General features: G+C 47.9%; 1 protein-coding gene across 1 annotated transcript; it reads left to right on the forward strand.

The window, feature by feature from the left end:
• Positions 1-4,011: 4,011 nt before the first annotated feature.
• LOC129380026 (retinol dehydrogenase 12-like) lies at positions 4,012-13,095 on the forward strand. Its single transcript, XM_055060993.1, has 7 exons — positions 4,012-4,318; positions 9,700-9,834; positions 11,123-11,314; positions 11,379-11,540; positions 11,613-11,732; positions 12,058-12,262; positions 12,362-13,095. Exons 1-7 carry the CDS (start codon positions 4,192-4,194, stop codon positions 12,465-12,467), a joined length of 1,047 nt encoding a protein of 348 aa, XP_054916968.1. The 5' UTR covers positions 4,012-4,191; the 3' UTR covers positions 12,468-13,095.
• The last annotated feature ends 689 nt before the right edge of the window (positions 13,096-13,784 follow it).

Consider the following 13,784-nt stretch of genomic DNA (forward strand, 5'->3'; position numbering starts at 1 on the left):
TTAAGCTTTAGCGTTAGTTCCTGCTAAATCTAAAGATCATGATCAATGATCTGCTAAAAATTATTGATCAGTTAAACCTGATAGTTCCATCATTAGCTTCTGTTAAATATAATGATGATATAGCATTTTAGCATTAGCTTCTGCTAAATCTAATGATGATATAGCATTTTAGCATTAGCTTCTGCTAAATCTAATGATGATATAGCATTTTAGCATTAGCTTCTGCTAAATCTAATGATGATATAGCATTTTAGCATTAGCTTCTGCTAAATCTAATGATGATATAGCATTTTAGCATTAACTTCTGCTAAAGCTAAAGATGATATAGCATTTTAGCATTAACTTCTGCTAAAGCTAATGATGATATAGCATTTTAGCATTAACAAGCTAAAGATGATATAGCATTTTAGCATTAACTTCTGCTAAAGCTAATGATGATATAGCATTTTAGCATTAACTTCTGCTAAAGCTAAAGATGATATAGCATTTTATCATTAACTTCTGCTAAATCTAATGATGATATGGCGCGTTCCGGTTCGCAAATCCACTGTAGAAGTTCTGAAGCTGAATTGTTCTGGTGTGTAGCTGAAACCCCAGTCCGCTTAAGACCATCGCTAAAGACACAGTTCTGTTCAGATTCTTCCAAAAAATGTGTAGGTACTTGGAACCCAGCTCAGGTCCAGGAGAGTCCTGATCTGGACCAGTACCAGCAGAGCGTTTTTGTCCCACCTGGCTCTCCATAGTTGTCTGTGTACTCCATGTCGTCTTCCTCCACGCTGTCGTCCACCTGTTGCCACGGTTCCAGCTCCTCCTCCTCACTCCATAAACAGCTCAGTGTCCATGTTGCTATGGAGACAGAACAACCCGGGTCGGGCTGACCCGGTTATAACTTTATTACAAAGTAATCTGAACAAGTTCAAAGGTCATATGGAGTCAGTATAAGAACGATTAATGTCAATAAAACACAACAACATTAAACGGATCCAGACGTCTGGAAAAATCTGGAAACCTTTAACCAGCAGGAGGCGCCACAATCACGCTGAGATTGATGCTGGAAGTCACATTATTCACTACTGAGACACGAAGAATCAATCATCATCATATTACGTCACTGCAGCAGGAACCTTTTCACATTTTCTGTCAATTTGACCTGAGATCATTTCCTGAGTGGTCTGACCGTACGGCTAACAGCTGTAATCATAATAATGATTAAATCACAGAAAGAGATAGAATTACTAACCAATTTTGTGGCTCTAACCAACCTAAGACAACTCTCTTTCATGACATGAAAGGTTCTATAATGACTAATAATGTCATGTCTTCTTTGTTAATGCTGATTGAAAGAGCTGCTGTAACTCTGCACTACTGCCATCAACTGGACTGGGGGATGACAAGAAATTAATAGAAATAAGAAAAAAAGATATTTTGTCTCCTTTGTGATTCATGTGCAATATCTTCCATAAACTCATGATTATTAAGGCCTGTTCCGATACATGTAATCATTGACTCTAGCTCCATATTTCCACATTAATGCTACGGAAATGTCTCCCTGTATCAACTATGTTACAGTTTTCATGCAAGGTTTTCTTAATATTTATTAGTCATCATTTCACATCTAATTTTGAAGAAACTATGTTTGTTGTACGCCCTCACTCAGGCTGAGGTTAAACTTGTCGCTGCAGTACCAGCAGCAGCCGCAGGGGGCGCCCGCGCTCCCAACGTCCTGTTTGTTCCTTTGATTCTCCTGTAGCTTCTCTGTTCCGGCGGGAACAAACTTCCAGTCCAAACCGGAACACCATTGGAGGAGACTGCGGGTCACTGTGGACTCAGAAACGGTGCTGAGTCCGGTAGAACCGCAGCCGTACGGTTCTCCGGTCTGTGTCCGCCCGCCCCGCTCCTCCAGCGCTGTCCACATACACACCGAGTACACCCTCCCACCGCCCGGCTGGCTCTGTCCGTGAGCTCCGGGTCAAACCGAACCGCTCCTACCTGCAGCTGGGGCGTCGCTTCGGCAGTCGGACCGAACCGATTCGGACTGTTCTACTCCTTCTTCTTCACGCGCGCTGCAGTTCGACACGCAGGAGGCGGGCCTTCCTCCTCATAGTTTGTTTCAGAGCCGTGGATTGGCTCTCTGGGGTCTGACGTTACGTCCCCATCAGACAGCTCTGCCTGTGATTGGTTGATGAGAATTTTTCTGGAGGAACCAACGTGAGCTGCGGGTTTTCAGAAGATCAAGGATTACCCGGCCCGGTTCGACCGGAGCGGGTTCTGTGACCCGGAGCGGTGCAGTCCATAACCTTTTACACACAAACAAACATCAACTGTGGCCTGTATGGCGGCCTGGCAGCGCCAAAGCCCGAGCCCAGGGACATCCAGAGACGCCATATTGGTTTTGGTGTTTTGAAGGGGCGTGGTTACGAATCGCGACGTCACGAGTTAACCTGAAAAGGACTTCCTCTTGTTAAACAAAGACAAAAACACACAAATAGAAACCAGAGGCTGTTTGGTGTTTTATTCATTTGTTTTTAAAATAACTTTAAATCAAATGAAGACGAGACAACCTCAAGAAACCGATTTCAAATGGATTTTATTTGCTGGGGATAAAAAGACTCTCCAACCGGATGTTGTGTGAAAAAGTAATCACATCCTAAAACCTCTAGTGCAGGGGAGCTCAAGTCCAGTCCTGGAGAGCTACCGTCCTGCAACTTTTAGTTGCAGCCTTACTCCAGTAGACCAGGCTCAGCTCTGAACAGGCCTGGTAACGATTCATTTGATTCAGGTGTGTTGGAGCAGGGATGCATCTGACAGTTGCAGGATGGTAGCTCTCCAGGACTGGACTTGAGCACCCCTGGTCTAGTGTCACTGTGGATGAACTTTGAGGTCACTTTTTATGAGCAGATAAACCACAGATTGTCTACAAAGGGCCTAGTTAAAACCTGAACTTCCCATAAACAGGTCGGTCCTCCTGGAAAATATGTCTGATTGAAATTAATTCATCAGAGTGAGTCAAAGTCATAAAGTGAAGGTCGTCCAGCCCATAGCATGACACTGCCACCATGATGTATGACTGTTTCGTTTCACTGCAGATGAAAGTGGACTGAACTCATAGGACCACAGAACTTTCTCCCTGGTTTCTGACCAGAACCGGAACCAGATCTGACACCCTTTCCAGACTTTGTGTCTCATCAGGTCCAAACTTGTGCTGTCTGTTTCCTGTTGTCAGACGGGTTCTGGTTCTGGTGAAATGGTCACAGTTCTGCATTTACTTGTCTGATGTTATTATCTGTCTTAACATCAAAAAAAGAAAACTCAAAAGGAGATAAATAATCAGACAGGATGAAAAAGTTAAATTATTGGTTTACAAAATGCAAAAACAACATAAAACACTGACCACCCAATTATTTTTAATTTATTGTTGTAAACTACATTTAATATTTTGATTGTCTCTGAGTCTTCTTTGGATTTTACATGTCAGGATAAATCAGTTTTTAATGGAAATATAATATGTCTGTGTTAGAATCATGGCAGCAAATCAGCTGAAGGCAAAAACCTCAGCACAGGTTTTACCCCAAGCTAACAGAGAGCTGATTAATGCTGCTGGAGGAGTCCAGCATGAATAAAGATTGAATTCATATTAACTGGCGCCACCGGACGCCACCGGACGCCAGGAACCTGAACGTGCCAAGTCAGTATTTAGAGATTTATCTTTAACTGCTGTCTTGAGAAAAGTCACAAGCTAAAGCTATCTAGCTGAGTTGGCAGTGGTGGTTCTCTCATCAATCAATCAATCAACTTCATTAGTGTAGCACATTTTAGCAAAAAGGCATTTCAAAGAGCTTTACATCATAAAATCACAAAAAACAAAAGTCAGAAACGCAGGAACAAATGTCAATTTTCATCGTTAACCATCAGATGCCCAGACATTCATCTTCTGGAGGGTCAGAGGTCAAAGGTCACCAGCATGTCTGTCCAGGAGACAGCTCCGTAAATGTCCAGCAGATCCGGTTCTAGTTTGTTGTGGTACCGGTCCGGTTCTGTTTGTGTGGTTTCCTGCTGTTCTAATCCTTCCTGTTCTTCAGATGGTAACTGATCCCAGAGGAGCTCTGATCCATAATCTGCTCTAATCTGTTAATCCGTCCTCCTCTGAGCCGGTTCTGCTCTGCTCTGCTCAGTCTGCGCCAACCTGCAGGGATGGAAGCCGCTGCTCCAGAGGAGTTCCTGGTTCTGCCGTGGCCCAGCGACGGCGGGTCGGACCCGGGGCCCGGAGGCGGCGGCGTCCTGCTGACCTGTGGAGCCGCTGTGGGAGTCACTCTGATCTGTAAGAACATTTTACCGGACCGGAACCAAGAGACTAGAAAGAACCAGAATGTTTGTAAACGATACATTAATTATAAATAGGAATTATTTTTGATCTCGTTTAGATAAAAACCTTCGGAGGATTTTCTCCCTCAAAGTTTGATGACTCATGTTTTCACATCTTACTGTAATCATTGTAATAAACACATAGCCACCAGTTACAGTAGAATCTGAAAAGTGTGGCATGAGTTTATATCTAAACCATCCCATAATATCAGGCTGGTTGTCCAGTCAGCATGATGCTGCCACCACCTGCAGGCTTGTTGAGCTAATTTCTCCCTTAAAGTGTTTTCCACCATCCCGTCGAGCCGGTCCAGTCTCATATTGGTCCCAGTCTGGTCCAGTCTCATATTGGTCTCAGTCTGGTCCAGTCTCATATTGGTCCCAGTCTGGTCCAGTCTCATATTAGTCCCAGTCTGGTCCAGTCTCATATTGGTCCCAGTCTGGTCCAGTCTCATATTGGTCCCAGTCTGGTCCAGTCTCATATTGGTCCCAATCTGGTCCAGTCTCATATTGGACCCAGTCTGGTCCGGACTCATATTAGTCCCGGTCTGGTCCAGTCTCATATTGGTCCCAGTCTGGTCCGGTCTCATATTGGTCCCAGTCTGGTCCAGTCTCATATTGGTCCCAGTCTGGTCCAGTCTCATATTGGTCCCAATCTGGTCCAGTCTCATATTGGTCCCAGTCTGGTCCGGACTCATATTAGTCCCAGTCTGGTCCAGTCTCATATTGGTCCCAATCTGGTCCAGTCTCATATTAGTCCCAGTCTGGTCCGGTCTCATATTGGTCCCAGTCTGGTCCAGTCTCATATTGGTCCCAATCTGGTCCAGTCTCATATTGGTCCCAGTCTGGTCCGGACTCATATTAGTCCCAGTCTGGTCCAGTCTCATATTGGTCCCAATCTGGTCCAGTCTCATATTGGTCCCAGTCTGGTCCGGACTCATATTAGTCCCGGTCTGGTCCAGTCTCATATTGGTCCCAGTCTGGTCCGGTCTCATATTGGTCCCAGTCTGGTCCGGTCTCATATCGGTCCCAGTCTGGTCCGGTCTCATATTGGTCCCAGTCTGGTCCGGTCTCATATTGGTCTCAGTCTGCTCCAGTCTCATATTGGTCCCAGTCTGGTCCTGACTCATATCGGTCCCAGTCTGGTCCGGTCTCATATCGGTCCCAGTCTGGTCCGGTCTCATATTAGTCCCAGTCTGGTCCAGTCTCATATTGGTCCCAGTCTGGTCCGGTCTCATATTAGTCTCAGTCTGCTCCAGTCTCATATTGGTCCCATTCTGGTCCAGTCTCATATTAGTCCCAGTCTGGTCCAGTCTCATATTAGTCCCAGTCTGGTCCAGTCTCATATGGTCCCAGTCTGGTCCAGTCTCATATTGGTCCCAATCTGGTCCAGTCTCATATTGGTCCCAGTCTGGTCCGGACTCATATTAGTCCCGGTCTGGTCCAGTCTCATATTGGTCCCAGTCTGGTCCGGTCTCATATTGGTCCCAGTCTGGTCCGGTCTCATATTGGTCCCAGTCTGGTCCGGTCTCATATCGGTCCCAGTCTGGTCCAGTCTCATATTGGTCCCAGTCTGGTCCAGTCTCATATTGGTCCCAATCTGGTCCAGTCTCATATTGGTCCCAGTCTGGTCCGGACTCATATTAGTCCCGGTCTGGTCCAGTCTCATATTGGTCCCAGTCTGGTCCGGTCTCATATTGGTCCCAGTCTGGTCCGGTCTCATATTGGTCCCAGTCTGGTCCGGACTCATATCGGTCCCAGTCTGGTCCGGACTCATTTCGGTCCCGGTCTCATATTAGTCCCAGTCTGGTCCGGTCTCATATCGGTCCCAGTCTGGTCCGGTCTCATATTGGTCCCAGTCTGGTCCGGTCTCATATTGGTCCCAGTCTGGTCCGGTCTCATATTGGTCCCAGTCTGGTCCGGTCTCATATCGGTCCCAGTCTGGTCCGGACTCATATCGGTCCCAGTCTGGTCCGGACTCATATCGGTCCCAGTCTGGTCCGGTCTCATATTGGTCCCAGTCTGGTCCGGTCTCATATTGGTCTCAGTCTGCTCCAGTCTCATATTGGTCCCAGTCTGGTCCGGACTCATTTCGGTCCGGTCTCATGTTAGTCCCAGTCTGGTCCGGTCTCATATCGGTCCCAGTCTGGTCCGGTCTCATATTGGTCCCAGTCTGGTCCGGTCTCATATTGGTCCCAGTCTGGTCCGGTCTCATATTGGTCCCAGTCTGGTCCGGTCTCATATTAGTCTCAGTCTGCTCCAGTCTCATATTGGTCCCAGTCTGGTCCGGACTCATATCGGTCCCAGTCTGGTCCGGTCTCATATCGGTCCCAGTCTGGTCCGGTCTCATATCGGTCCCAGTCTGATCCGGTCTCATATTGGTCCCAGTCTGGTCCAGTCTCATATCGGTCCCTCTGGTCCAGTCTCATATCGGTCCCAGTCTGGTCCGGTCTCATATTGGTCCCAGTCTGGTCCAGTCTGATATTGGTCCCAGTCTGGTCCAGTCTCATATTGGTCCCAGTCTGGTCCGGTCTCATATCGTCCCAGTCTGGTCCGGTCTCATATCGGTCCCAGTCTGGTCCGGTCTCATATTGGTCCCAGTCTGGTCCAGTCTCATATTGGTCCCAGTCTGGTCCAGTCTCATATTGGTCCCAGTCTGGTCCAGTCTCATATTAGTCCCAGTCTCCGGTCTCATATTGGTCTCAGTCTGGTCCAGTCTCATATTGGTCCCAGTCTGGTCCAGTCTCATATTAGTCCCAGTCTGGTCCGGTCTCATATTGGTCTCAGTCTGGTCCAGTCTCATATTAGTCCCAGTCTGGTCCGGTCTCATATTGGTCCCAGTCTGGTCCAGTCTCATATTGGTCTCAGTCTGGTCCAGTCTCATATTAGTCCCAGTCTGGTCCGGTCTCATATTGGTCTCAGTCTGGTCCAGTCTCATATTAGTCCCAGTCTGGTCCGGTCTCATATTGGTCCCAGTCTGGTCCAGTCTCATATTAGTCCCGGTCTGGTCCGGTCTCATATCGGTCAAAGTCTGGTCCGGTCTCATATCGGTCCCAGTCTGGTCCGGTCTCATATCGGTCCCAGTCTGGTCCGGTCTCATATTGGTCCCAGTCTGGTCCAGTCTCATATTGGTCCCAGTCTGGTCCAGTCTCATATTAGTCCCAGTCTGGTCCGGTCTCATATTGGTCTCAGTCTGGTCCAGTCTCATATTAGTCCCAGTCTGGTCCGGTCTCATATTGGTCCCAGTCTGGTCCGGTCTCATATTGGTCCCAGTCTGGTCCGGTCTCATATTGGTCCCAGTCTGGTCCGGTCTCATATTGGTCCCAGTCTGGTCCAGTCTCATATCGGTCAAAGTCTGTTCCGGTCTCATATCGGTCAAAGTCTGGTCCGGTCTCATATCGGTCCCAGTCTGGTCCGTTCTCATATTGGTCCCAGTCTGGTCCAGTCTCATATCGGTCCCAGTCTGGTCCGGTCTCATATTGGTCCCAGTCTGGTCCAGTCTCATATTAGTCCCAGTCTGATCCAGTCTCATATTAGTCCCAGTCTGGTCCTGTCTCATATTGGTCCCAGTCTGGTCCAGTCTCATATTGGTCCCAGTCTGGTCCGGTCTCATATAGGTCCCAGTCTGGTCCAGTCTCATATTGGTCTCAGTCTGGTCCAGTCTCATATTAGTCCCAGTCTGGTCCGGTCTCATATTAGTACCAGTCTGGTCCGGTCTCATATTGGTCCCAGTCTGGTCCGGTCTCATATTGGTCCCAGTCTGGTCCAGTCTCATATTAGTCCCGGTCTGGTCCAGTCTCATATTGGTCCCAGTGGTCCAGTCTCATATTGGTCTCAGTCTGGTCCAGTCTCATATTAGTACCAGTCTGGTCCGGTCTCATATTAGTACCAGTCTGGTCCGGTCTCATATTGGTCCCAGTCTGGTCCGGTCTCATATTGGTCCCAGTCTGGTCCAGTCTCATATTGGTCCCAGTCTGGTCCAGTCTCATATTAGTCCCGGTCTGGTCCAGTCTCATATTGGTCCCAGTCTGGTCCAGTCTCATATTAGTCCCGGTCTGGCCCGGTTTCTTATCGGTCCGGTCCTGGTTGTTGTCAGCGGGGCGTGAGCAGCAGCCTTCAGGTCCTGGTTCTGATGATGTTTGATTTAGTTTTCATTCGGCCCAAACAGGATAATAAAGACTCAGATCGTTGATTATTTTGCTGTCGATGTTAATATAAAGACTTTCCAGCCCGTCTGGATTTACGTACTGTAGATAGAATGTGAACATTAGCCACACCTGGAATTTTTTAATCCAAAGGAAAACTAAAAATCACATGGAGCTGATATGATATAGTTCTGGTGTTTCACATTGTTAGGAGAAAGCTGAGCAGCTGCTCCGTTTGTCTCTTTATCCTTCAGAGCAGCTCTGCTCAGACCAGGCCGTGTTGCTGCTGTCAGCATCTCAAAGAGCGTCCAGCAGTAACTGTCTCAGCTCAGCATTTATTGTGAGCTCGTTTAAGGTATCATCACCTGTTACAGCTTGGTTGGTTCTGCTGGTGTTAATGAGTGTGGAGAAATATCCAGGTCCAGATTGGTCTTGGTTGTGTTCCTCTCCTCTGTCTCATGATCCAGATTCCCTCAATTTTTTTTTTTTGTCACAGTGACACAGTGTGGCTTTATCAATAATGACACCAGTCAACATGATCGACATCCACTGGGGTAAAATCAGCCTTGCTCTGTAGATCCAGTACAGAACAGACCTCATGACATCATCAACCCATTGGTGAAAACATGGCTGAAAGATAAAACTCATAATATACATTTTTGAAGCAATTATGAGTTTGGGATTACCACAAACAGGAATATATTACTTTTTAGGAAAATTACATCATATTTAGGCCAGCATGCCTGAGCTTTGATTTTAGGGTGCAGCTGCTCCAGGGAACTATGAAGACTCTGGTAGTAGCGCTCTGAAAAGTTCTCTGGAAGGAAGAACCACTGCCAGACCTCATCAGTCTGTCAGTGCCGTCTTTTCTCTACTACCACAGACTCAGTCAGTGGAAGGGTCAGAGGTCATCTAGAGACACAGAGCTAATCCTTTAGCATAGAGAGGTGCTGTAGTTCTGCCTGAGCTCCAGTAGGGGGAGCAGAGCTGTTGCTTCAGACTTTCGCTCCGCTTCTATTCCGCATGTGAAGCTGATTTGAGCCGAAGTTTACTGCAGAGACATCAACCTCTGCCCCCTGGTGGCTTGAAAAGGTATCTGCACATTTCTATGAGATCTGAAGCACAGAAATGTTCCAGATCCATCTGATCCAGCTGATCCTCACGATCTCACCTGTGCCTGTCTGTCCTTCTCCAGGTGTGGTGGTGCTCAGGAAGTGGATTGCTGGTGGAGTGTGCCGCTGTTCAGTCCGGCTGGATGGGAAAACAGTTCTGGTGACCGGAGCGAACGCGGGCATCGGGAAGGAGACCTGCAGAGACCTGGCAGGGAGAGGTGAGACGGCTGCTGCTCACCTGGTGGACAGGTGTGCTCCGGTTCAACCTGACTGCTTCCAAAAGATGTTCTGACTGGTCCAGAACCCAAATCAATAATTTACTCTCATTATGAACCCGGCCAGAAATGGACCTGAGAATGATGAAACGCTGTTTTTATGTGAACATTAAAATGTAACTAAACCAGATTATACTGCTGATATTTAGGGTTCTGTCTTTCCATGTCAGTTTGTTTAGTTCTGCAGGATTTTATGTAAAGCTGTCTCAGTGCTGCCCTCTTAGTGTTAAACTGAGGTACTGCAGGCGAGTCTTCCTGTTTTGAGGTGGTCCAGATTTCTAGTTCACTCACATCTGATATCTGGGAAAACATTTAATGACCTAAAAAAACTTTGAGGACACTGTATTTATCTGTGTTTATAGGAAAATGGAGATTTAGGGTTCCACGCATTACATTGTGCAACAAATGATGTGACGATATTTTCACAAACTCGGTTTGACACGATTCCTAATCGACTCATGTTGTATTAACTTTATTATGTAAAACTCAGTTTGAAAGCAGTTCAACGCATGGATGGACCTCCTGGCTCCACGTTTGATTCCTAACAGAAAGTGCTGGTTGATTTGGAGCATTCTGATTGGCTGACAGGATTTAGCTTGAAACTGCACTTCCTCCAATGGGTTTGGGATGTTTAAAGCAACGCTAAGTGGCAGATTGGGTCATGTGGATCAAAGCTTCCCGTAAACTAATCCTTTGTGTGTGATGTGATTTTCTTAAATGATGTGGTGGAGATATTTATCTTTAGAAACACCTGGCTACGTGTGGAAAGTCCCCAGATACACAGTGCCACCCTGTGGAGAGTCAGGAGGAAGCACAACTAAGAACCATATCACTAGATCAGTTGTTTTTGGTAAGAAGTCATTCGAGAGTCGTAACAAAATTTGTAAGTTTTCAACAGTCCTCTCTTGACCAGCCCCACACTTAGCCACACACCTCTGTCTCTTGGCTCCGCCCACTTTGGTGGAATGTTCACTAATTGTCAGAGGCGGATTTCCCTTTCAAAAGGGTTTAAAGTTTTGACTGGTTGTCATTGGACTCTGGTCTCCAGTCCATCACCAGCAGTTATGAGGCAAAGATCCTGAAGCTGGGATGAGTTTCCTCCACAGGAAACTCCATCATCCAGCAGGATATCAGAGCTAATCCGCTCTGCTGGGCTTATCTCCTGGGCATGAATCGCTGTCAGGTAAATCCATAATCAGCTCCTGAACAGCAGGGTATGTGGGTTCGCCAGGTGCCCGGGTGGTAATGGCCTGCAGGGATCTGAACCGGGCCGAGCGAGCAGCGGACGAGATACGGAAGTCTACCGGAAACGGGAACGTGGTGATCAGACACCTGGACCTGGCTTCCGTCTACTCTGTCTCACAGTTCGCCAAGGACTTCCTAGACAGTGAAGACAGACTGGACATCCTGGTCAACAATGCAGGTGAGCTCATCTGTCCTTTTTCTCTCCTTGTCTGTTCCTGTGCTCACCTGTCTACATTCTGCAGGTGTGATGATGTGCCCTAAATGGATCACAGAAGACGGCTTTGAGACTCAGATAGCCGTCAATCACCTGGGTCACTTCCTGTTGACCAATCTGTTGCTGCCATTGCTGAAGAGCACCACCTCCAGCCGCGTGATCAACGTGTCATCCATTGCCCACTGGGGAGGTGTGACCTCTAACCTCACCATCTTAACGTATCTGATCCCTGCAGACAATTGAAGTCTGTTCTGGTACCCAGGGAAGATCAACTTTGATGACTTGTTCTTCAGCCGGCGACCATACAGCGCGCTGGAGAGCTACAGGCAGAGCAAGCTGGCGAACGTCCTCTTCACCCGAGAACTGGCTCGACGTCTCAGAGGTTCACGCAAGTCCACACACACTAGAACAACCTTGGATCCAGAGGTGACCTGCTCTCACCTCTGGTCCAAGGTAAGAGAATATCTCCAGAGGAAGTCCAGTCCTTTAACTAGACCCTAAGAAGACTGACTACCTGCATGGCTAATGCTTCTGAGCACATTCCTCCTGTATGTCTGACAAAGTCTGACAAAATCTCCAGACAACCAACACCCTCCACCCCATCTGATTCCCTTTTCCCCCACTTCATTAACACTGAAGATGATGTGATGATGTCATCAGCACTGTGCTAAGATTGGTTCATAATTGTATCTTCACTTGTTCTACAGGATCTGGCGTGTCAACCTTCTGTCTTCATCCTGGGGTGATCCGGACTGAGCTGGGGCGGCATGTTGAGGGCTGGTTTCCCCTGCTGGGGGCGCTGCTGAGGCTTCCTGCCCTGCTGCTAATGAAGACTCCCTGGGAGGGCAGCCAGACCACCGTGTTCTGTGCCGTGACGCCAGGCCTGGAGGAACTTTCAGGCCGATACTTCAGGTAGGAGGCGGGCTTACCTGGTCAGATGGACTTTCGACTGTTTTGGGGAGGTTTTGTCCTGGTGGACCGAGTGACATTCAGAACCTTCTGTGTCCACAGTGACTGTGGAGAGAAGGAGGCGGCGCCGGAGGGACAGGACGACGAGGCAGCCCGGAGGCTGTGGGAGGAGAGCGCCCGATTGGTCAGACTGAAGGACACCTGCTGACCTGTGACCTGCTGGCTGACACACCACAAAAAGAGACAACAGCAGTGCCCCTCTGCACAGAGCGAGGAAGACCAAACAGGACCAGTGCTAGAACCTTAAGTGGTCCGGTCATCCCCAGTAAAACATCTTTTCTCTAGTCTGGTACCAAGTTGAACCCGGGGTCGTTGAACCGGCCCAGAGTTCTGACCGGCTGACAGAAAGAAACCAGCTTAACGTTACTCTGAAGCTTCCTTGTCCAGCTGTGTTTGATTCAGCATCCAAATTGCTTCGTCCAGAACTGTGGCGGCCCGTTCACCCCAGAACCGCCTGGTACCTTCAAATGGACCACAGTCTGTCCCTTCTGCTGTCTGAACCTTTGAACTCTAGTCCAGCTGAAACCTGGTGCAAGAAACAAATGGACAGGAAGTGATGTCTGATTCATCGATATAGATGTAAAACGTGGCCGGTTTCCACGGTGTGGGACATCCAGCCCGACTCTTCATGGTCCCTCCAGAATCTTCTCTTTGTCTTGCTGAACCTTTTGTTTCCTGTCATGTTTCTTTGTTCTTCTGTCTGTTTGAAACAGGAAGTCTTTAATGAGCATGCTCCAACTGTTTGTTGGTAATAAAGAGAACGAAATAAAGTTTGATTCAAATCTGTCAGGTTCTAAGCATCACATCTGGTTCTAACTTCAAATGGGAAATAATCTTCAGGGAAAGAGTCCGGACTCTAGGGGGCGCTATTACACACCAGACTCTAGGTGGTGATGCACTCTCCCACTGAGCCTGGTTCTGGTTCTGCTGCAGGTTTCTCCTTGTTCAAGTGGAGTTTTTCCCCTCCACTGTTGCCTGATGCATGTTCAGGTCTGTCCCTTTGTAAAAACACTGACATTAGAACTAGATAGAAAGAAAGAAGTAGCTGGTTCAGTTTCAACTTTTCCTTTTTAGTTTCTGTTCCTGAACTCCGATTAGTCGGATCAACATTTCCCTCCAGTCTGAATCAACAACTGGATGTGGTAGCAATGTGGGTTCTGGTTCTGGATCTCATCAGAACATCTGTGAGCTCTTTAACTCTCCCCAGAAACAGTGAGAGTACCTGGAACCTGGTCTGGAAAACCAGGTCAGGTTTGTTCTGATGGAGCAGAAATCAAATATTTTCCAGAACCAAGTGTAGGAGGATCAGACTGGGCCTCTGGTTCCGACCAGGGCCGAACCTCCGGTTCTGGACCTCTGGTCGTGATGAGCAGGACGGTGGTCCATCTTGACAGACCGGACGGGCCAGACTGGACCTGCAGGATAGCTACACCGGCCGGTCTTGGTGTCTGACAGAGTTTGGGAT

Source organism: Poeciliopsis prolifica, unplaced genomic scaffold (assembly GCF_027474105.1).
Source record: "Poeciliopsis prolifica strain line A6 unplaced genomic scaffold, Auburn_PproV2 SCAFFOLD063, whole genome shotgun sequence".
NCBI classification, from domain to species: domain Eukaryota; kingdom Metazoa; phylum Chordata; class Actinopteri; order Cyprinodontiformes; family Poeciliidae; genus Poeciliopsis; species Poeciliopsis prolifica.